General features: G+C 45.0%; 1 protein-coding gene across 6 annotated transcripts in view; it reads left to right on the top strand.

Annotated features, from left to right (window-relative positions):
- LOC147710254 (butyrophilin subfamily 2 member A1-like) overlaps positions 1 to 23,227 on the top strand; it is a 162,590-nt gene that overhangs the window by 13,470 nt on the left and 125,893 nt on the right. For all 6 annotated transcript variants that reach the window (XM_086920945.1, XM_086920943.1, XM_086920944.1 and 3 more), the window contains exon 2: positions 15,665 to 15,741. In XM_086920945.1, the coding sequence (XP_086777071.1) occupies positions 15,666 to 15,741 (76 nt within the window). In that variant the 5' untranslated portion in view covers position 15,665. The remainder of the gene's footprint in view (positions 1 to 15,664; positions 15,742 to 23,227) is intronic.

Genomic DNA, 23,227 nt, shown 5'->3' with positions numbered 1-23,227 from the left:
CTTTGGGAGATATTCAGGGTTAGCCATAAACTGGAGCAAGTCGATGATCTTTGTCCTTGCTGGGGATGCCCCGGAAATCCCGCTGTCCTGCCCCATATGCACAGAGAATGTCGGATTTAAATATCTGGGTATCTTTATTTCCCTTGATCCAAAGCAGCAATATGATAACACTTTGGCATCTTCCTTGGCCCGGTGCCGAGGGGATGTGGAGCGCTGGAAGGCCCTGCCGCTGTCTCTGATCGGCAGAGCCACCCTCTTCAAAATGATTGCACTGCCGTGATTTCTATATGTTTTACAAAACTCAATGGACCCCGTACCTGCAGCTTACTTTAAGGAGATAGAGGCCCTTCAAAGGCAGCTTTTGTGGGTCGGGGGGCTCGCATCTCCTTCAATAAGTTGACTCTCTCCTGGTACGATGGTGGGATAGGACTTCCTTATTTGCGGAAGTATTATTGAGCCTCACACTTGGCCGCATTGAACCACATTGTCTACGGAATCCCCAGAGATCCGGGTTACGCCATGGATCGGAGTCAGGCCCCGGGTGGTATGATAGACAGAGCGCTATATTCTAGAAGGGGAAGGTTCCCATTGACGGGCCCGACGGCACACTCGGTACAGGTATGGCATGCAGCCACCAAAGGTCTGGGTTGGGAGGGTAGGCTCACGCTGGCTACTCCCTTGTTTAATTCGGAGAAGCTGGGTAGTTTGTGGAAGACTAAAGGGTTTGAGAAGTGGGACCTCATTGGAATTACCCAGGTCAAGGATGTATGGGGGAAAGAATCGGTGCTCACGTTTGACTCACTGGCAAAACAATATAGTTTACACCAAAATGAATATTTCCGATATTTGCAAGTGAGGCATGCTCTGGTTACTCATGTCCCTAAGGGCTTGGAACTCCCGGAGGCTTCCCCTCTTGAGGACCGAGTCTTGGACGGACATATTCCAAATAAGACCATCTCTCTGATTTATCGCAAATTGATCAATAACATAGAGGATCCGTTGGTGAGGATCAGGGCTCAGTGGAGCACAGATGGCTTAGAACTGGATGACGAGGACTGGATGGAGGCAGTGTCCTCCCCAAGGTCGTCGCTATCCAGATGAGGCTCCGTTTGGTGCAGCTGAAAATACTCCACAGAACCTACATAACCGGGCCACGTCTGGTGCGAATGGGCCGAGCGACGAGTGCAGAGTGTAGAAGAGAGTGTGGGGAGGAGGGCACCCTGATGCATATCCTTTGGCATTGTGCAATAATACAAGACTATTGGATAAAGATCCATGAGGAATTGAGAGAGGTGTTGGGCTGGAGGTGCGCATGGAGGCCCGGAGATGCCTGTTGAACGTGTGGGAGCCGACTGATTTGAATGATTATCAGAAGCAGTGGGTGACGTTAGCATGTATGGTGGCCAAACGTAATATTGCACAATTGTGGGGTGCTCGCCAGTCGCCCCAAGTCAATAAATGGGCGGAAGACTTTGATTGGTGTATGTTTAGAGAACGGGCGGTGTATGTTGCCTGGGACTGTCCGCGGAAGTGGGGGAAGATATGGGGAGCCTGGAATGAACATCGTGGAGGCCTCTGCGAACCACCTAGGCAGGGCCCAGATTTGGCAGCGCAGGAATCCCCTTGATACAAGTGTTAATTCTTGTTTGTTTGATCCTGTACCGTGCCATATGAACTAAAGTGATGTAATTGACTGCATTCACCTGAGAGTTATTTTATTTGTTGTATTGTATTTGTTTTTATAATAAAAAGAGTTAAAAAAAACAAAAATAATCCTACCAGTCGAAAGTGGCTATAAGAGGTTTATGATCACTAATAATGTTCCATACGACACTGAACTTAATGAGGGAGAGGCCAATTCAAGAAGACACAAAACTAAAATCAAAAGTTGTTACTTCTACCCTTAAATGTAAGTACTAAGTCAGAGGAGACACAGTCGTCTTTAGTCAAGAGATTATTAAGATCGAATTTGGATAGCATATCATTTAAAATATCTCTTTGTATGGGAAAAGTGAACATGTTTAGACACCATGGATTGAGTATCTGCTCTCCGCTTGGAACTACATGAAGCACAAGGATGTATATTAACGTCACCTGCCACTATAATAAAAGGGGAAAATGTCCAGGCTAAAAGGGTCTCATCTCAAAAATGTCTTAACTTTTCTTCCAGCTGTACTTCGAATGAGGGAGAATTGTAAATAGTAATCACCTGAACTCTAACCCTATGTGTGAAGGAAAAAAGTACCCCCAACCATTCCTTGAATCTGGAATACTGTATACCCATCTATAAAAGGGATCCCTCGGTATCCCAAGTCTCCTGGAGACAGACTACCCCACACTACCCCACGCTATATAAAAACCTATTCCATTCTATTCACCTCGACCCGCTTCACCCACCTGTATTCTTCTAAAGCGCTAGGACGCCTGCGGGTAGCTATCGCGCTATATAAAAACCTATTCCATTCCATTCACCTCGACCCGCTTAACCCACCTGTATTCTGCTAAAGCGCTAGGACGCCTGCGGGTAGCTATCGCGCTATATAAAAACCTATTCCATTCCATTCACCTCGACCCGCTTCACCCACCTGTCTTCTGCTAAAGCGCTAAGACGCCTGCGGGTAGCTATTGCGCTATATAAAAACTTATTCCATTCCATTCACCTCGACCCGCTTCACCCACCTGTATTCTGCTAAAGCGCTAGGACGCCTGTGGGTAGCTGTCGCGCTATATAAAAACCTATTCCATTCCATTCCATTCCACATGACATACATAGATCAACACCCTGATCATTAACCATAAGTGATCTAATCCCTGCTACATTCCAACTAAGTGCCCCCAAAATGGTCTTGGGTGTTACGGGAACTCCCCATGGGGCCTGAAGCCCCATTGGAAGCCTCTTCTCTTGTCCCTTCTACCATCCTATCTCTGTCACCTACAATCCCCTTAAAGGGACTAACCCTCCGCCTGTTATGTCAATCTATACCTGATAAAGCCTCAAACCGGTTATTGGGAGAGATTCCATAATGAGTAATTCTGTCAAAATTCGTGTTAACTAGTGCCAGAACCAAACCTCCATTCAACTGGGCCTGCATCTGGGTGAGAATCCTGGCACATCCGAGTACTGGTTTATAAAAGTATCCCAAGGGCAGTAAAGCAATATTACTAAATTCCAGCTGCATGCTTAAATGCCAAAAAGGTCAACTTTTTGCCAAATGTGGAGTGCTAAAGTTGACAATAAAGCAATCCCCAGACGTGTCCACCAGACCTGCCCCTATCTATTCCACCCACCTTGTCAACACGATATGAGTAGCCAGTGAAGCTGAAACATTTCTGTAACGACCCTACCAGTTCACAGTATTAATAAGTAACTCTAAGTATGTCTCCTTTTGATCTTTCTTCAAGGGGGGAACCCCCGCCAAGATAATTACATAAGGGTGAGAGGCGTGTGGCAGCCTAATATTGGCTGCTTTTATACTTCAAATCCCCCTTCTTTATTGCTTATTCCCGGGCCTCTCCATTGTTTGACACTGGAAAAGAGCCCCTTATTTTGGGCATTAGCGATACCAGCAACATAAGATTGAACAGTATCCAAGATGGCCGCCAGGTGAGGAGCTCCGGCCAGGAGCTCTCCTAATGGGGACTGCCTTTGGCATTTTTCCCGGGAATTTTCCCCCCCTTCTACCACCTACACCTCCGGGTATATATTGACTGCATTCCGGCATTTCCTCCCACCTGCAAGTGAATTTTAATGTCCGGCTACATCACCCTCCGAGTTTCCTGATGGACGCTAGTGGAGCCAATTCAACATGGCTGATGCTTCGGATGAGCTGCCTTCGTAGCTGAGAGGAGATGAGCTGGGGATCACCCCTCTGGCCGTCACCTACCTTCCATGCTCGACCACGGATGCTCGGCATCCCATTAAGCCTTCCAGGACTGCTGCTGGGACGCACAAGTCTTGTTCCCCCGACAAAGCAGCAATGAGAATGCCGCAACGCTGCTGCCCTGTGCCCCAAGCTTGTTTTCCCTTGCGAATCCGAGGGAGCGTGCCCTCCTGACCCCGTGGCTGCCTCCCTCTTCTGGGGCTGCTGCCTGTGCTCCCATACTTATTTCCCCTGACAATTATAGCATGTTGGGTCGGGCCACTGCTGCCCCTGTGGCCCGAGTGTTTTGCGTGACAACCCGAGAGAGATCAGCGATTTCCAGCCTTCCTCCCTTCCGATCCTGTGGCTGCTTCCCCCGCTCCATGGGGTTGGTTTCCTTACGGATTTTAGATTGGGTTTTTGTGGATCGGCGGTCCCGCCATTTTGTGCTGAGGTTGTTGGGGACTGTGGCATGGGTCCTCCATCTTGACGGCTTCGACCGATTCTTTGATCACTGCATGCCGCTGGTCTATGTCTTGTGTTGCCAGCATGTCAATTGCTTCAAGTAGACCCCCGTTGGGCTGCCAACACCCCTCTCATCATGAATGGTCACTGCTAGGCACCCTTTCGCCTCCTCCTTCGGTCCCACTCCATATCCAAGGTGATCCGACACAGTGAGTGAGTCCGGCACTGGATGTTATGATTATGTGACCCCAACAGATTTGTGGGCTAGTTAACTCTGACTTTTGTGGGCCCCCTGATGTACTATCTTCCATTGCCGGTCTGCCAGGCTGATCTGTTTTCCAGCCCCTTGACTCTACCCCCCTCCCCGACTACCTTCTATGCTCTACGGTACTTGTTTCTGTGTTATGCTATGCTCTAGTAACTGATGTAATTTATGTAAAACTATTTTTCTTACGCCACATTCATGTAAAGCGCTCTGATACCTCCGGGTCTAGCCAGCGTTTTATAAAACTCTTCAAATAAATAAATAAATTGGCGATGGTTGACCCTGTACTCAAATCTTTGTAAGAAAAACCCAAAAATGACTCAAAAGGTGGGATAGGCATTGGGTTAGGTGATGGGCTCAGTAGGTTAGGAGGCAACACACCTCGATTCCCAGTGGCAACTGTCTCTGCCATAGCTGGGCGATGACTGACCTGTTCTGATGCATCCCACCACTCTTTAAAATCCATTATAGCTTGGTCTATTCTGTCCAAGCGCTTACATATTGGGAACAATTCTGCCCATGAGAGACCCTTCATCTTGGCCAGAACCACTTCAGCATCATTGCTTGGGCCCCCAGACTCCTGACACCCCTTATCCACATGGTACTCCACTGATACTATAGTGGGGGCCACCCCCGTAATAGCTATATACACCTTCAGACACAGAGTCGACTGGACGTGGCACGCAGTCCTTTTGTTCCCAATTGGCCTAGAAGAACCCTTGAGATGTGTGGCCTCCATCCGGATGTGTGGGCTCCTTCCGGATGTGTGGGCTCCTTCCGGATGTGTGGGCTCCTTCCGGATATGTGGGCTCTCAGACGCTCTGGAACACAAGTCCAAAGAGCGAGCCCCCATAATAGAGGCAGAAGAACCTGGGAGAAAATGTCCTTTGGAGGCAAACAATAGACCAGGGGCTTTATGGGGCTAAGAAGTTGCTACTTCCTCCTACCCCTCCCCCTGCAGTAAAGACAACCTCCCTTCTGTGTTATCAATTTCATTACTCCTCATCACCATCAACTTTATTCGGTCACAGACCATAAAAGTACTATGTACACGTTCACTCAAACAATCCAATTCCCATGATTGGATGGACATAAAGTGCAATTGCAGTTTTAATAAATACATTTATCCAGTTGGGTTCGTACAGTTTAAAATGATATAAAAGATAGAAAGATGAAAACATGACCTATGCATGGTGCCAATTAAACCTTGATCATTATTCACGAATTAGAATCCCTCTAGCAAATTCTCCTTAGACCACGGGTTCCGCGCTGTTAAAAATCATGTGAGCCGTGCTGCTCATTAAGCCTCAGGACTTGAGGGCACCAGCATCGAGGGTTACCAGTGATGGGTACTGTGCGGCTATTTCATACAAAGAGTTTATACAATAGGATGTTAAATTATCAATCTCCACCTTCAGTGGTTTCCACCTTAAGCCTCAAGTGTGGCCCAAAAACCTTGCGACTGAGCAAGCCATAACTTGTCTAGAATCCGTCCTTAGTATGCCAAGGCTTCGGTGTGGACTCTAATCCCCAGCTGTTTGCATTGGGGTGTAAGCCACTTAGATCTGGGGCGAGAGTAGGCGGGGCAGGCAAAGAAAACGTGCGCTATGGATTCAGGAGATGCAGTACAGAGAGGGCAGGACTATGTGGCTGCTCTAGTGTTGCGCCATGAACCAGCGTGAACATTAAATGGGAGCGTTCCAAACCTGAACTGCATATACAGCTTCCTATCTAACGGGGTTTTGATAATATGTAGAAAGGGTTCTAGGAGGGTGCTGGACTTGAAGTCTATAGATTCAGTGCATAACTGACCCTCACTAGGCTTAACAACGGCTTGATGGGAAACCCAACACCAGTTCTACAATTTTATTTGGTTTTTAGAGGGGAATAATGCAGGGTCCCAATATTCCCACAGATCCCCAAACCCTATATCAGCTAACAAGTGCTTTAAGTTATTTAGCCACCCTAGTTTGTGCTGTTTATCTAAGGAAATAACTTCTCCAGAGCCTTGGCATATGAGCTTAACTCAGGATTCATCATATTCTCCGCCAAAATAGCACAGGGCACAACTTTGCGTTATTGACAATCAATTTCTTCCTCAGTCTAGCCTTAAAGGATAGAGAGGGGCACTCTTGGGGAATTGAACTAAGTTCCTTAGAAATTTGTTCTCTGTCCTATAAAAAACATCCATCCTATCTACACCCCACAGCTCTGCTCCTTAAAGGGCGGCGCTCACCAATTTCATTTTGTGGATTTGTAAAGGTGCCACCACTGGTTTACTGTGGGAGGATTGCTGCTCTTTACTTATAACCCCTGCTATTTGAGAAAGTTTCAAAGTGGATTTAGCCACTTGGGGCTTCAAAGACATGGTTTCAGAAAGAGTGATTCCCACGTATTCGAAGGTGGTTGCCCTCTCCAGCAAGGTACCACCCAGGAAAGGTCTGCCCTTATAAGATTTATGGGTTGGATCATTTAAAACTCAGTTTTAGAGGTATTGATCTCAAGACCACGCATGTTGCAGAAATCTTTAAAGCGGGAGAGTAGTTTTTGTAATCCCCCAGGAGTTTTTGACACCACCAGGGTGTCATCCACGAACAGAAGTGTCACGATTTTGTCACCCCCCAGCATTGGAGCATCTAAGAGATTCTGCTACAAGGATTCATCGACGTTAATCATATTTAGTGAAAAAAGTGTGGGAACTAGCACACAACCTTGACAGGCGCCCCCATTAATGGCTACGAGGTTAATGAGCTGCACTTGATCGCCCCAGCAGATTTTTGCATAATTTGCATTGTGGAGGTTTATTATCATGGACAAAATCTCCAGCGACATCTCCATGTTGGCTAGAAATTTCCCCAATTTGTGTCTGGGGGCAAGATCGAACGCTGTTTTAAGGTCGATAAACGCCACATATAGACTTCCCCGGCCAATGCCCATGGTCTTCAATGAGAGTAAAGTTAAGCGTAAGACCTGATCAAATGTTCTCATTTTGGCTCTAATGCCAGCTTGAAAGGGGCATAAGATGTTATTCTCATTAATCCAAGTCTGTATCTTATTCAGAAGTGTTCGGCTGACCACTTTCTGAATAGAATCAATAAGGCTTATCGGTCTATAACTACTTGGTGATGATCTATCACCTTTTTTAAAGATTGGTATCACCTCAGCACCTTTCCATGATGGGGGAACTGGAGCTCCAGTTGCAATAGCATTTGACAAGATCATGATGTAGGTCGACCAGTCCTCCTTATCATATAAAAACAAGTCATTAGGAAGGCCATCAAGACCGGAGGCCTGTTCCTGATCAATTGTATTAATAGAGGTCAGTGTTTCTGCATTAATAAATAGCTCCTTTGGTGTAGGTCGAGTGCGGAGCAGATTGGGCCAGGTCTATGTCAGCGGAGGCGGGGTCGGTGTACAAGGGTTTAAAATGATCTTGCCAGTCAGAGATTGCCATATTGATGGCTGGTTGAAGGGGTCTCTGGGCAACCCCACACAAGAGACTATCTGTCAAAACAATTTAGAATCTTTAGCGGCACATGCCTCACTGCTGTCCCTCCAACTGTTATTATCCCACTCCAGTTTTGCTCTATCTTAGGCTATTTTATAAGCCCTCCTCTGATCTCTTACAGTCTTGAGCGAATGGGAAATGCTAGTTATCGTTTGAGGTGTCTACACTCATGGATGAACCAGGCGTCTGCGGTGGTGCCCAGAGGCTATGCCGTTGGTTTGCTAAAATGGGAATTTTGAAAAGGATTTTAAGAGAGACCCCTTGTTGCCAGGGGAATAGGGTACTGTTCCACAGTATGATCACGTTTTCCCTTGGCTGAGTTAGATGAGAACTAAAGCCCAAATACTAGTCTTGGACACAAGCAAATAAAAGTACAATCATAAACATAACAACTTTCTTTGTATAAAACTATATAGTATTTTATTAAAACAATAATCAATTCAGGGCCACATGTACAATTTTTTTTTTAAAATAGAGTTATGAAAAAACTTTACACATAACTCATGAAAACATCACCACATAATTATACTAAAATTCATGCGCAAAACATATGTAAACAGCATTAATAAAACAATTTTTCGTCAAAGGAAGACCTACTCAAATTAATATGGAAATGAAAAATGGGGGAGAGAAGAGAAACAAATACAGACATTCACAATTTGTCATTCAATATTGCACATTAATTTCCGCATTTAACTCAAACCCAGACTCGACTTGTTTTTGTTGTTCTTGGGGCGAGTTCGGTTGTTTAATTGTGCACAAGTATGCGTCGACGCGTTTCGATGGACTTGTTAGATGTGTGCCATCTTTGTCAAGACTTCTATATATTGTTTTGTACTCTCCTATGTTGGCACTGGATGGTTGCCTTTGTACAGAAATCCTGTTGGCAAATATATTTGAATAAATGTATGGCATGGAATTACATATTGTCTTCATTTAGTACACTTTGTTCGTCATGCTACTCATTTTTCTTGCTATTATTGTGGGCGTATACCAATATACTACACATTTACAGCTACAAGGTTTTAAAACATTTGTCCGCCCAACCTTATAGTCTAACAGCATTCCATGATATGTGCACATGATTCGGTTTAGATGTTCATTTTAGTCACACCCTCCGGTCCTACCAATATGTGGGCTTCTGTTCTTAAATTTCCTTGTTATTCCACACAAATGCCGCCATGATTATGCAAAGAGGGGGGATAGTGGGGGGGGGGGGGCGGAAAGGAAAACCCCACCTTGGTAGTGTCCCACCCTTTTCTCCCACCTAGTAAAGCGTTAAGGGGAGCGGTAGTTTACCTTAGAACATGCTTATTTTATAGTTCACTGCTTTGTGCATCTTGATTTGAGAGATTTTGCTCATATTCTTCACTCAGTCTTTTGCCTGGTCTAGAATAAATAGTATAAGAAGGATGTGAGCCATAATATTATCCTATTATCCCATGGCTAATTTTGAACTGATTAAGGTCTATTATTACCTGTCAATTGTATCTCCCCCGATATTAGTCGATAACCGTATATTCTTTGTATTTGGTCAGGGGATGTAAAGAAGTTGAGGCGGGTGTCTCTCACCTACGAAATAGACAGAAGTAAAATTCACGTGGGTTGTATTAGGTCCAAGTGTCTTGTGCAGTAAACCTATCACATGAACAAATCAGAGGATCAGAAGGCTTGTGCCATCCTGTCAATAATTGTGAAAACAAATTCAAATGGAAATAGGATAAAAGACTTCTATTCTGGACCGCCATATCCAGTGTTAAATATAGTTCCATATTACTCGAGAGTTTCAGCAACGTATAATGGGCACATATGTTTTTAGACACTGGGGGCATCTTCACAAGCCCCTATTGCCATCACAACATCACTTTCAGTGACTTTGTGGTGACGATAGGGGCATTGCCTTATTCACAAGGCAGCGTTAAGCCATTTAAAGTGATGTTTACGCTGCCCCCTATTCACAAGGGCAGCGTAAATAGAAGCTAACACCAAACTTAAGACCAGGAAAACCCTGGTCCTAAGTTGGCGATATGAGGAGAAATGCTTTACTTCTCCTCGTTTTTGCATTTTCCATGTGTGCTGCCTTGTGCAGCACACATGGAAAATGCAAAATGCCATGGTTTGTTTATGTACAGGAAGGTGTCCCTTCCTGTACATAAACAAACCTTTTTTTTTAAAAAAAAATGCCATTCTGTAACTTACATGTGTGCCGCATGACGCAGCACACATGTAAGATACAAACTGTCTTTTCAGGTTTGTTTATGTGCAGGAAGGGACACCTTCCTGTACATAAATAAACCTCCATGCTTGCAGACACCCTTGCACTCTGGTGCAAGGGTGCCTGCGTTGGCGCTTAGTTGAAAAACTGAGCACCATCACAGGGGGAAAAGCAAGGCTGCACCATGTCCTTGTGAATATGGTGGAGCCTTGCTTTTCCGAAGTGGCGGAGAGAGGCTTTAAGCCAAGAAGACTAACGATTCTCTCCGCCACTTCCTTCTGTATAGCCCCATGGGACTCTAGCTCTTTCCTCTTGCCTAAGCCCCAAAAAGGCCCCCTTAGCCCAGGCAATATCTGCTTTAGAGATTAACTCAGGGTAGCTAAAGAATTGTGCTTCACCCAGTTCTCCCAAAGTGGTTTTTATATACTGCAGCTGAGCTATAAGTACAGAATCATCTAAGCTCAAGCACTCCCCTAAGATCTTTCTCTTCAGTTCGCGATTCCAGACTGAAAACCATAAAAGTACAAGGCGGATTCGAATAAAATCTTCTTTAAAACCTACGCGCAAGTCATCATGTGCAAACTCTGAGGGAATACTCTGATTTAACTGGAATATTCTCCTAAAAAATTTACTTTCAGCAATTTGTATCTGGGAACAAAGCTTATACTGCCCTATATGTCACTGGAGGGACACATTTCGCTTTACAAAGTTGTAACACAGACTTCCAATGACTATGAACTAAAGGTCTAGTAAAAGCAACAATGCTCTGCCCAAAGCATTTTTATAGCAATCAGAATGCCAAGGTAACAACATTGATCCACTTTAGTTATGAGATGGTCCTTTATACAAGATTTTGCATTTTTGGGGCCAATAATCATAGAGTAAGATTTTATGTAGTTGATTTTTAAAGCCAGAGAGTTCATAAAATCATAAAATCTATCTATTAAAAACTGTAAAATATTAGATGTACGCATGATTAGGACAGAATCAACCACACACATCAAAGCCAGAACCAGTTTGTAACCTACCTTCAGCAAATCTAAACAGGAGCCTTTAAATAAAAACAGCTTTAAATGATAAATATAAAGAATAAAAGTATCGGTCCAGTATACTGCCCTGCTGGACCCCTCTCCCTAATTGAAAGTGCATGGTACATTCACTCGAAGGACTGTATCTAACAGAAGCTTCTAACCCCGTGTGCAAATCATGCAAAAAGTCAATGAGAGCAACACCCACCCCCATGTCCCACCGCACAGCCCACAGTGTTGATCGAACCACAGTATCAAAGGCTGTGCTGAGGTCCATAAAGGCCAGATGTATGCTCTCTCCTTTATTGGCTGTATATTTAGCTGTTAATAGGCACAGATTCAAGTATTGTTTCACTGTTCCTCTGCCTTCTCTAAAACCGTAAACCGAAACAGAATTTCGAAAAGTATTACTATCAGCCCAGTCCACTCGCCGATTGAGCAAAACCCAACCTAATACTTTTCACTTTCTGCATCTATCAACGAAATTGGGGGCATATTATCAAGGGCTGGCGATATAATTAACGCTGCTTTAGCGTCCGTTTTTGGGCGAAAAGCGGCGATAATTATATTGCACTATCAGCAAGGACACGCTAGTGCGTGTTTCCATGCCTCCGCGCCCTTTCCCTTAACGCCCAGCTTTGCATCTCTAATGATATGTTTCTCCTATCAGCAATCTTCTCGCTAACCTACGTAGTGATTATAAAAGTAGCGCTAACGGCGCTTATCGCAGGTTTCATTACGCCTGCTTTTAATCTTACCATCCATTATATCCTATGGGAGGTGGATTCTTTGGATAAGCACACCCTGCCCTATTAACAAGGTTTGCCATTGCGCTGTGCTTTTATCGCTGGATTTCCAGCAATAATTGCACATTTGCCCGCTATCGCAGGATTTTTTATCACTGTTGAGATATGTGTTGATAATAACGTGTTATCTCAGCAATTACATCTGGCGATAGCCGGCGTTAAGCAAATTTGCGCTAAGCGCGCACTGCGATGTTTATCACAGTTTTTTGTAGATATGCCCCTTGGTTGGCAGCTCGCTGGGCCTGCTCAATTCTCTTTTTTTGGAAACGGGAATAATTACTGATTGCTTCCACGAATTTGGAATAAAACCTCGTTCATCGGTATTCAGATGCACAGTGATTATTGCGGCCCACCGGTCAATACATGATTTAAAGAGAGCCCCAGGCACCACATCCAGGCAATGGTGCATTACCGGCCGAAAGGACCATTATTCCTTCCCTCACCTGAGCCAAATTAAACTGTAATTTAGGCTCAGATTTCTGAAATTCAATATGAGGTGAATCACCAGCACTTACATAAATGAATGAGAAATGATCTAGCCATTTCTGGGCTGGGATCGTGTGGCCCATACCTGGGGCCGCCACCTCATTAAAAAGTGGCAGGTTGATAACTTGCCAAAAAAATTGAACTATCTCTTGCAGTGCAGGCCTCCGTAAGCTCTTCCCATGCTTCTCTTTTAAGTGCACTTATTCTGTTCCTATGTGCCAGCTTAAAAGATCCTTCTCGCCTCCTTAAAAGATTCATTGGACCTTGGTTTCTGTTGGAGGGCCAACTTTAGAGCTATGTGTGTCTTGGTGCAGTGCTTGTCAGATCATTTAGGGCCACAGCTGACTGATTTTTTACTCTTCCTTGTTAGGGCAATCTTCAACTCTTTATATTTCCACTATAACTTGATCAGGGGAATCAATTTGTAGGCACACTTAAAAATCCGAACTACACCACCTTACTAAATTCTTCAAAAAGTCTTGGGGGATGATCTTACCCGGTCCTATTCGTCTATCCATCTTATCCATAATCCTTAGTTAAAAGAGTTTCTTAATATACATTTTGGTTAATCTTTTCCTTAAAATCATACCAGTCGAAATTGGCTATAAGAGGTTTATGATCACTAATAATGTTCCATACGGCCCTGAACTTAATGAGGGAGAGGCCAAGGCAAAAAGACACAAAAATAAAATCAAAAGTTGTTACTTCTACCCTTAAATGTAAGTACTAAGTCAGAGAAGACACAGGGCCCGATTCACAGAATTATCTTAAGACAAAATCCTAAACTTACTACTTTTGGTATTCACAGAATGCACTTAGGGCCAGATGCAGCAAGCGAAATGCGCTCGCAAAAGGGCCAGATTCTCAGAATCTGGCCCTTTGCGAGTGCAATTTTTGCATTTGGGATGCATCATCCCAAATGCAAAAATCGCAAATAGAGAATTCGCTAAATTGCAATTGTTTGCATTTAAGGAATCTCAAATTGAGATTCCTTAAATGCAATGCATGAAAGTATCAAAAATAGCGAATTCGCTAATAGGGCACGCAAATTACCACGAAGTACAACTTCATGGTAATTTGCAAAAACTTTGAAAAATGCACTTTTTTTAAGGGCATGTGTGTGCGCAACATATGTGCACAGATCACATTCAGGGGTGTAACAGGGTGTCCTTTGGACACCCCTGCACCCTTGAACTCGCAATCTTAATTTGCGAATCGCTAATTGCGAATCGCAAATTGAGATTGTCTTCCCATTCATTCCTAGGGGCCTCTAGGCCCATAGGAATTAATGGGGAGGTATTCATTAATTGCGACTCGCAAATTGCGAGTCCCGATTAAGGAATTCTAAGGAATCGCTATTTTTATAGTGATTGCTTGATGCATTCCATTTTGCTATTCCTTATTAGCGATTCCTTATTTTTCGCTAATAAGGAATCGCAAAATGGATGCTTGATGCATCTGGCCCTTACTACTTTTGGTATTCACAGAATGCACTTACTACTTTTGGTATTCACAGAATGCACTTACACTTTTGGTATTCACACAATGGATTTACGACTTCTAACTTTACGTCCGCACTAGGGCCGGAGATTCCGACCCGGAGGCGGATTTTCAGGCATGGAGGTAGGACTCAGGTGTGATTCAGGCCCGGAGGTGGGACTTCCGGCCCGGAGGTGGAGATTTCGGCCATGGCTAAACCTCCGCCCCTGGCTGGAATCCCCACCTCCCCACCTGGCCGGAATCCCCACCTAACAATGTGTTGACGTTTCTACCCCTATAATCATAAAGGTGACTTCATCCTTATTGGGGGATCTTCATCAGGACTCTGAGGGACTAGTGAAGGGGGGGACGGGAGCACCAATAAAATGCAGCCCAAAGAATCCAGCTGTGTGTCTAAAAGGAAGGGCCCATAAGCTCTGTAAATGGAAGTGTGACCACAGTCCAATGTAGGAAAATGGTGGGTACCCAAAGTACACCGTGGTAGGGTTGATTAGTAACTCGACGTCTTCTCGAAAGTATATGAACCACATTACCTTTCTTTTCTTTTACACCATCACACAACCCTCCCTAAACACTCACCCCTCCTCTTTTTTCTGAACACCAAATCTCATGATTATTGACTCATACTATGTTGATTTGGTTGATTAATTCAACATTTTGTGATGCAAATCAAACCACAAGCACTCATCGACTTCTCGTGGTGACGTTTAATTGTGTATATGTTTCTGTTTACTTGGATTGGAAGAATTTCTCCACTGTTATGAGAATGGGTGGTAGCTCTCTGGCCTACAAGGCAGTGGTGGCCTGGAACTCACTTCCTCTGGACCTCTGCGGCATCCAGGACCCAAAGCTCTTCAAGAAACGGCTGAAAACTTTGCTTTTATTTTAATTATCCATTGATTCTCAGCTCCCATTTAGGTGTCGCACCGGGACACTCTTGAGTATCTGTGTGCTCTATAAATATCAATATCAATAACATAACATAACCTAACATAACATAACATAGAGAGCTGAACATAGGCTCGTTGGAGAGGACCTTTACCTTGTACGTGTTGTTATTGTTGAACTGTAACCACTGTACCAATCAATACACAGTTTAGACCATAGTTAATGCTAGGAGTCACAGTGAAATTATATCTGTTCAAGCAAAATAGTGGAAATGCAGTTAGTAGCTCATTGAGGAGCTGTGTACTAGGCACACGATTATTCTATTCTGAGCTAATTGAATGAATTTCTTTCTATGTTAATTTTGTTACATTTTTTAGACATTCCATACAATAATATGTCACATTTTGTTTCATTTTTAGTTTTGTAAATTTCATGAAGTAATGAACATATATTTTAAAGATTAGTTTGGAAATGCACACTTGCCTCCCGTGGTCAAGTAGAAGCATGACAACTTGTAGCAAATATTGCAGTCTTCTGCACACACAGCCTTAGTGAGAAGTATAGTTATTTCAGTCACTGCATTGTTTTGTTCCTCACTGTTATCTCTATGAGTAACTTGTGGGCTTTGTTCTCCTATTCACAGAATGATGGCTTTCCTGTGCCTCTCAGCACTCCTCCCATTACTACAGCTGTGCATGTACCATCAAACATCTGTTTCAGGTAGTAGAACAACTCTGTTTTCTTATTTTATAATGTTGGGCCTTATTTAAATTTACAACGACAGACTTTCAATGCTCTAGTCTAGCAGGATCCCTGAACCCACCACATCGGTGGTGTAAAGTCCCTCATATTCAAAGATGCAGCCAACTGTGGAGGGGGATTTTCTCAAAACGTGGCTTCTGGAGCAAAGGCTTGAAACCACCTTGGGGGAAAACACTGTCAGACTCTTCACCAAGAGATAAATGACAAAATATTGCGGTAAACAATATAGTTGTCAAAAATATTGTATCAAAAATAATGTTTACCAAACTATTGTGTCCCTATACTTATAATGGTAAGTACAGAAATATCAGACATAAAATATCACTTTACACTAGTATTGTTATATATATATATGATGTGAGTAAGGCAAAGGCCGAAATGCCTCTGGGAAGCCAATAAATGATTGTTTTTTCACACTGGTGGAGTCTGAGCAAGTCTTCTTAGTAGCAGTGAGAATCTAATCGTAACGGGCCCCTGGAAGAAAACTGCATGCCTTTCAGTGGCGGCAATGCTCTTCAGAAGTAGTGTGAGCAGGGATTAGGCTCCTCAGAAGTGCTGTGTGCATGGATCACGCTCCTCAGAAGTGCTGTGTGCATGGATCACGCTCCTCAGAAGTGCTGTGTGCATGGATCACGCTCCTCAGAAGTGGTGTGTGCATGAATCAGGCTCCTCAGAAGTGGTGTGTGCTTGGATCAGGCTCCTTAAACGTGGTGTGCCCATGCAAAAGCTTGCAGCAGAAAGAAATGTATGGAATATCCTCTAAGATAGATATTTATTTTTTAATTTAAGTTTTTAAGAGTACTTGTAGATCATACGTATGCTTTAATTGCACTAACAGTTGAAACAACCCAGTAACCCGAGAAAAGTTGCTATGGATTTTCATCAAAGTTTTTGTGCAATATTAACAAATGCAATTTTACACTCGACTACACAGGTATGAACTCATTTAGTGTTGTGCTGTCTCCCTCTGACGGTAGGAACTGTGTTCTTTTGAACAACATAAAGATTGCCTGGTGCCAGACTGATTCTATGCACCACCGCAGGATATGCTGGCCAGCAGTCTAGACAGCTCACAGTGCCCCCATAGTTCCCCCACACGCAAGCAAGGTTACAAACCTTCTAGGCAACCGCAAAACATGACAGCCTGACCCCCTCAGGAATCGTGATAACAGATATAAAACACTTTCGCTCAGTCAATTCAATGCAATTCAGTTTATTAAAGTTTTGGAACTCCAATGAGGTCCACTTTAAAAGATACATACCAAATAATACATAAAGTGCAATAAAACCATGTGATAATGCAGTAATGACAAGCCAGCCCGAATAATTTTTTTTTCAACATATAGCAGTTTCAAGGGATAACATTTTGGAATTTAGCAACCAATAATAGGGAAACAGGGCATATCCTGAGTTGTGCAAATAACAATTAGAAAGCAACCGGGACAACATAGTGCACTTTCAAGGAGCAAAGTTTGGAATTAGCAGCCAACAATGAGAGAACAGGGCATATCCTGAATTGTGCAAATAACAAATAGAAAGCAACCGGATCATGTGCAAATTTATAATTTAGGGTTAAAAATTAAATAAGCAAAAGCCTTTAAAATGGAAGACAGAACAATGCAAAATACATTCATAATTAAGAGAGGATAATAGACTACAAAAAGGGTCAATGGCTCAGAAAATTATATCCCACTTGGAAAACATACAATTAAAATATGTACATAAATTCCTTAAACAGTTAAACAATTTTACACACACTGCTTAATTTTTTAGATGAATAAGAAAGTTGCGAGCTGAAGCTACATCCTTAACACCATTTGGTAAAAACATCAGCCTAAGCCATCGCCGACGATGAAAGGCCAGTGCCGGACAAACAAACAAAACATGATCCAGGTTCTGGATGTTCAGTTCACAAAAATTACAATTGTTTCCATTTTTCGAATTCTGGGACCAATATGCTATTAAATCATTTATTTTGCTCAGCGACTCAGCTCTCTTGGGCATAGATGCATCAAGGTAAAATCCACTCGTAACGGGGCAGATTCTCAGAATCTGCCCCTTTGAGACCGGTATTTTTGCATTTGGGATGCATCATCCCAAATGCAAAAATGGCAATTTAAGAAATAGCTTAATTGCGATTACTTGCATTTAAGGAATCTCAAATTGAGATTCCTTAAATGCAATGCATTAAAGTTAAAAAAATAGCGATTTCGCGAATAGGGGTCGCAAATTACCATGAAGTTGAACTTCATGGTAATTTGCAAAAACTTTGAAAAATGCACTTTTGTGCATTTTTCAAAGTTTCATGTTGCGCACACACATGCCCTAAGGGCATGTGTGTGCGCAACATATGTGCACAGATCAATTTCAGGGGTGCAACAGGGTGTCCTTTGGACACCCCTGCACCATTGAAATTGCATTCTCAACTTGGGATTCGCAAATTGCGATTCGCAAATTGAGAATGTCCTCCCATTCATTCCTATGGGCCTCTAGGCCCATAGGAATGAATGGGGAGGTATTCCTTAATTGCGAGTCGCAATTTGCGAGTCGCAATTAAGGAATTTTGAGAAATCGCTTTTTTTAGTGATTTCTCCATGCATAGCATTTTGCTATTCCTTATTAGCGAATCACTATTTTTCGCTATTAAGGAATAGCAAAATGGGTTCTTGATGCATCTGGGGGCTAGAGAAGTATACAAATAACACACAAATAGGTGTTTTCAATGTAAGCAGACAAATGTAATGATTAGTACGAGGACAGTAAATAAAATGAACAGTTGCACCATTGTGCTAATACAATGAATATATGCAAGCATATCATTCAGTATAGCGTACTCCTACGATGCGTCCCTAACTTAGGTGTCTAGGGTGCATCAGTGGTCTGCCATGAATCCCCTTATTGGATGATCTCACCCCAGTTACCTGAAGGCAAAGTATGTAGGTCCCCGTTGTGGTCATGAAGTGTACATCCCCTTATGGAGGATGCAACAGGAAGCAGCTGGGATGAACAGCCAACGTAATGATCATCTTGAAGTGTCAGCCGAGTCTTCCACAGCCAAAATGCAGAAGTGACGCTGTGTGTCCTGTGCCCCGCTTGGCCTTAGGGTGCCTAATCCTGTGCCCATGATCTTTGGTGATTGTTCACCCATTTTGCTCGCGGTGACCCATGGGTAACAAGACACTCCAGCCTTCACATACACATGTCACTTTGTGCCCTGCTAGAATCCTTGGTTTTGTGTGCTTGTTTAGCATGTTGTCTCACCCCTTCTGCCATCATGTGTTCACTCATTCCTGCTGCTGCATCCCCAGCCACAACGCAGCACCGAGTGGCCAGATCCTGTACCACACACGCCTACAAGATACTCCTCCATCCATCTATTCTTAAAGCATGCCGCAGCTTGTCTGTGCCACTGTTGCACAACCTCCATGACAAAGGCAGGTCCATCAGCACCGGCAGCAAGCACACTGCAAGACACTCAGCTCATTTGCTGACTCATGTGACACAACAGACTCTTGCTCCAGCCACCCTCCACACAGTGAACACCAGACAATCACCCACCCACCCACCCACCAAGCTACCACAAACACACCCATGACAGCTTCTCAGCCTGTGTTTGCAACTCATACTGGCAACACGATGCAGCCCCACATAACAGTGCGTCTACGTACAACCAGGTCATGTGCCTCGTACAGCACACACACAACTTCCAGCAGCCCCACATTGTACTGTGTTACCTCATCAACACAACAGCACCACACATCGCCTTTATTACTGTAACGTGGTAGTAAGCAACATCAGCACACCACTTCTACATAGCCATCACAGACGGATAGTCCAAAACCCACAGGGTCCACAAAACCAGGATTATGATTGGTCCAACTTAACGAGGTACACCCTCAGAGTCACATACAACACCAAGGACACACTCCGCATTGTCAAACATCTGCACATCCGGTATCACACCAACAGCCTGACCGCCCTCATTGTAACTATCATCTACAGCTCTCCAATCCTACACACACAATTTGGCTAAGCCATCTATCAAACAGTCAATCTATTCATTTTTTGAGTGCCCTACCTACCCGTGAGGGTCTCAATGCGCTTGGGGGGGGGGCTGCTACAGAGCGATAATCCAGGTCTTGAGAAGTCTTCTGAAGGCCAGCAGGTCCTGGGTCTGTTGTAGCCATGTAGGGAGGGTGTTCCAGGTCTTTGAGGCAAGGTAGGAGAAGGATCTGTCACTGACGGTGGTTTTCCAGATGTGAGGGACTGTGGCAAGTGCGTGGTTTGTAGAGCGGAGGCTGTGGGTGGGTGTGTAGAAGCTGAGTCGGTTGTTATGGTATGCTGGTCCGGCATGGTTAGGAGCTTTGTGTGCGTGGATGATGAGTTTGGAGGTGATCCTGTTGTTGACAGGGAGCCAGTGGAGGCCTCTCAGGTGTGGTGTGATGTGGCCGTGCTGGGGAAATAGACGATCATACGTGACGAGGCGTTCTGGATGCGTTTCAGCCGTCTCATGAGTTTGGTTGTTGTAGCTGCATAGGGGGCGTTCCCGTAATCCAGTGAGTTCGTGGAGAGGGCCCAGATGACTGTTTCTCACGTGTTTGAGGTGATCCATTTGAAGATCCTGCAGGGCATTCAGAGGGTGTTGAAGCAGGAATCTGAGATGGCGTTGTCCTTCTTGGTCATGGAGAGGGAGGATTTGAGGATGACCCACAGGTTGCATGCGTGGTTGGTGGGTTCTGGGGCTGTTCCTAGTGATGTTGGCCAACAGGAGTCGTCACAGGCTGAGGTGGTGGGGCCGGGGATGAGGTCCTCCATTTAGTCAGAATTGTGCTTCAGCCTGCTGTCCTTCATCCATTTGGCAACGGCCTTCATTCCTCTGTGGAGGTTTCCTTTGGCAGTGTGTGGTTCTTTGGTGAGGGATATGATCAGCTGTGTATAATTGGCGTAGGAGATGATGTTGAGGCTATGTTGTAGTGCAACATGGGTGAGTGGTGCCATATGGATATTGATCAATGTCGGGCTGAGGGATGATCCCTGTGAGATGCTGCAGATGGCCTCAGTGGTCTTGGAATGGAAGTGTGGGAGGCAGACGCTCTGGGCTCTGCCGGAGAGGAATGATGTGGCCCAGGCCAGGGCAATCTCTTGGATTCCGGCATCATGGATGCGTGCTGTTAGGGTGTCTTGGCAGACCGTGTGGAAGGCTGGTGATAGGTCCAGAAGGATGAGGGTGGCTGTTTCTCCTTTGCCCATGAGGATGCTGATGTCGGTGTTGGCGGTGATGAGGGCGGTGTCCGTGCTGTGGCTGCTGCGGAATCCAGACTGGGATGGTTCCATGATGTTGTTGTCTTCGAGGTAGCGGGTCAGCAGTCTGTTGACGATCTTCTATGTGACCTTTTCTGTGAAGGGGAGATGGCCCTGAAGTTCTTGAGGTATTTGTGGTCCGCATTTTGTATATTCACTAAGACGTTGATCTCAGCATTCTCCCAGCTCCCACTGAAGGTAGCTGTCTCAAAGGAGATGGTGATTGTTTTTGGGAGAAGGGGTGCGCTGGCTTAGCTGGATTTGTTGAAAATGTTGAGAAACCATGTGTCAGATGGGGATCCGGAGTAGATGGAGTCCATGGTCCTGATGGTGTCTTCGTCGCTGACATTGTACCAGGCGGTCAGGTTATTTTTGTGGGTGTTGGTCTAAGGAGGGGTGGACTCGTTTGTGTGGGGGGCGTAGCCGAGTGGAAGCTGTTGTGGATGTCGATGATCTTACGGTGTAAGAAGGTGGACAGTGAGTCACACAGGTCTTGTGATGGTGCTATGTCATTGCTGTTGTAGGTGGGAGTTGTGAGTTCAATCACGATGTTGATGTGCTGTTAGCTGTTGTGTGCGTTGCTGTCTAGGCTGTCCTGTTGGTGGTCCTGATGAGTTGGTGGTGTCTGCATGTGGCGCTCTTGTGTGCGGTGTAGCTGTATGTTGTTTGGTTGCAGAGCCAGCTCCTCTATTGCTTCTGACAGGTGTACTTGGAAGTCCTGAGGTCTTTGGTGAACCATGCGGCTATCTTGTTGTTGTGATAGGTGGCGGAGGTCTTGAGTGTGGCGAGGGTGTCGGCGCAGTCGTTGATCCACTGTTTGAGGTTGATGGCAGCGGAGTCAGGGTAGGTCCAGTCGGCGGGTGGTCCAAGGGCGAGGGTGGCGGTCAGTTAGTCCACGGTGGCCTTGCAGCACCAGCGGCGTGACATGTGCTGTGTGCGGGGTGGTGTGGTGGGTTTACTGAAGATGAAGTGGAGGCATCTGTGGTCTGTCCAGTGGTGTTCGGTGGTGTGGTTGAAGGAGACACGTGGAGTGGCGGAGAAGATGGGCTCCAGTGTGTGTCCAGCGGTGTGGGTGGGTGTTGTCACGAGTAGTTTAAAACCGAGTTTGACGAGGTTGTGGATCAGGGCAGTTGAGTTTGCGTTGTTATTGTTCTCAAGCTGGAAGTTCATGTCCCCAAGGAGGATGTAATCCGTGTAGCCGAGGGCGTGCATGCTGATGAGGTCAGCAAGGGAGTTGATGGATTGTGGTTGGGGTCCAAGTGGTCTATCGATGAGTGTTCCTCTGAGGGTGTTCTTGGCGTCAGTGTGGATCTGTAAGTGCATGTGGTAGGCAGAGGGGAGCGTGTCGTTGGTGTTGGTAGTGACTCTGGGAGTGTTCATGTGGATGATGGCGATTCCTCCTCCCACTCTGTTGGTGCGGAGTCTGCAGGAGATCTTATAGCCTTCTGGGATGGCTATGGCGACGTCTGTTTACGAGGTGGTGTTCAGCCCGGTCGCCGTCACCGACACCAGCCAGCCCAACTACAGCAACAACCTCTACACAGGTACAAGAACCAGACTCCAGGAGTACTTGTGAAAATCCAGGGTGCATGCACACACCTCATCCTCAACATCCCCTGCTACTGCCACATGACCATCCACCTGAGATCCCTACAATAGTCCCACAGTCAACTGCAGGTTCACCTTCATACTCCTCAGCCACACTCAGTAGGCAATCCACAGGCCCAGGCCAATAAAGTAATATGGACATCTACCATCCAACACCCCATTTTGCCCACAGTCCGGCCGGCCACCCTTGGCCTGGGCACCATTCATCACATCCACAGTACAACTGCATGGGAATGATAGTTCTCATACCTCCGAACACAGATCCTGGTACTCCCTCCGTGGACACCTACATATTACCCATGATCTGTACACCTCCAAGTGACTCTTCTGTACCTGTCTGTAATAGCAGTATTGCAAGCCAACACCCTTCAACATTTTGTAGCCATCACGGGTGTGTATTGCCATCCATGTATGTAGTTGTTGGAATATTGTGACCTATGTGAGTCCTCAACCGGACTCCGATCCCAGTGTGTGGATGGCTGCAGTTTGTTCAACACTCTGGCATTTTATACATGTCCCCACACATATCTTTTGG

The sequence above is a fragment of the Lissotriton vulgaris genome, chromosome 5 (genome assembly GCF_964263255.1).
Source record: "Lissotriton vulgaris chromosome 5, aLisVul1.2, whole genome shotgun sequence".
Classification (NCBI taxonomy): domain Eukaryota; kingdom Metazoa; phylum Chordata; class Amphibia; order Caudata; family Salamandridae; genus Lissotriton; species Lissotriton vulgaris.
This window is presented reverse-complemented; position numbering and strand designations above follow the sequence as displayed.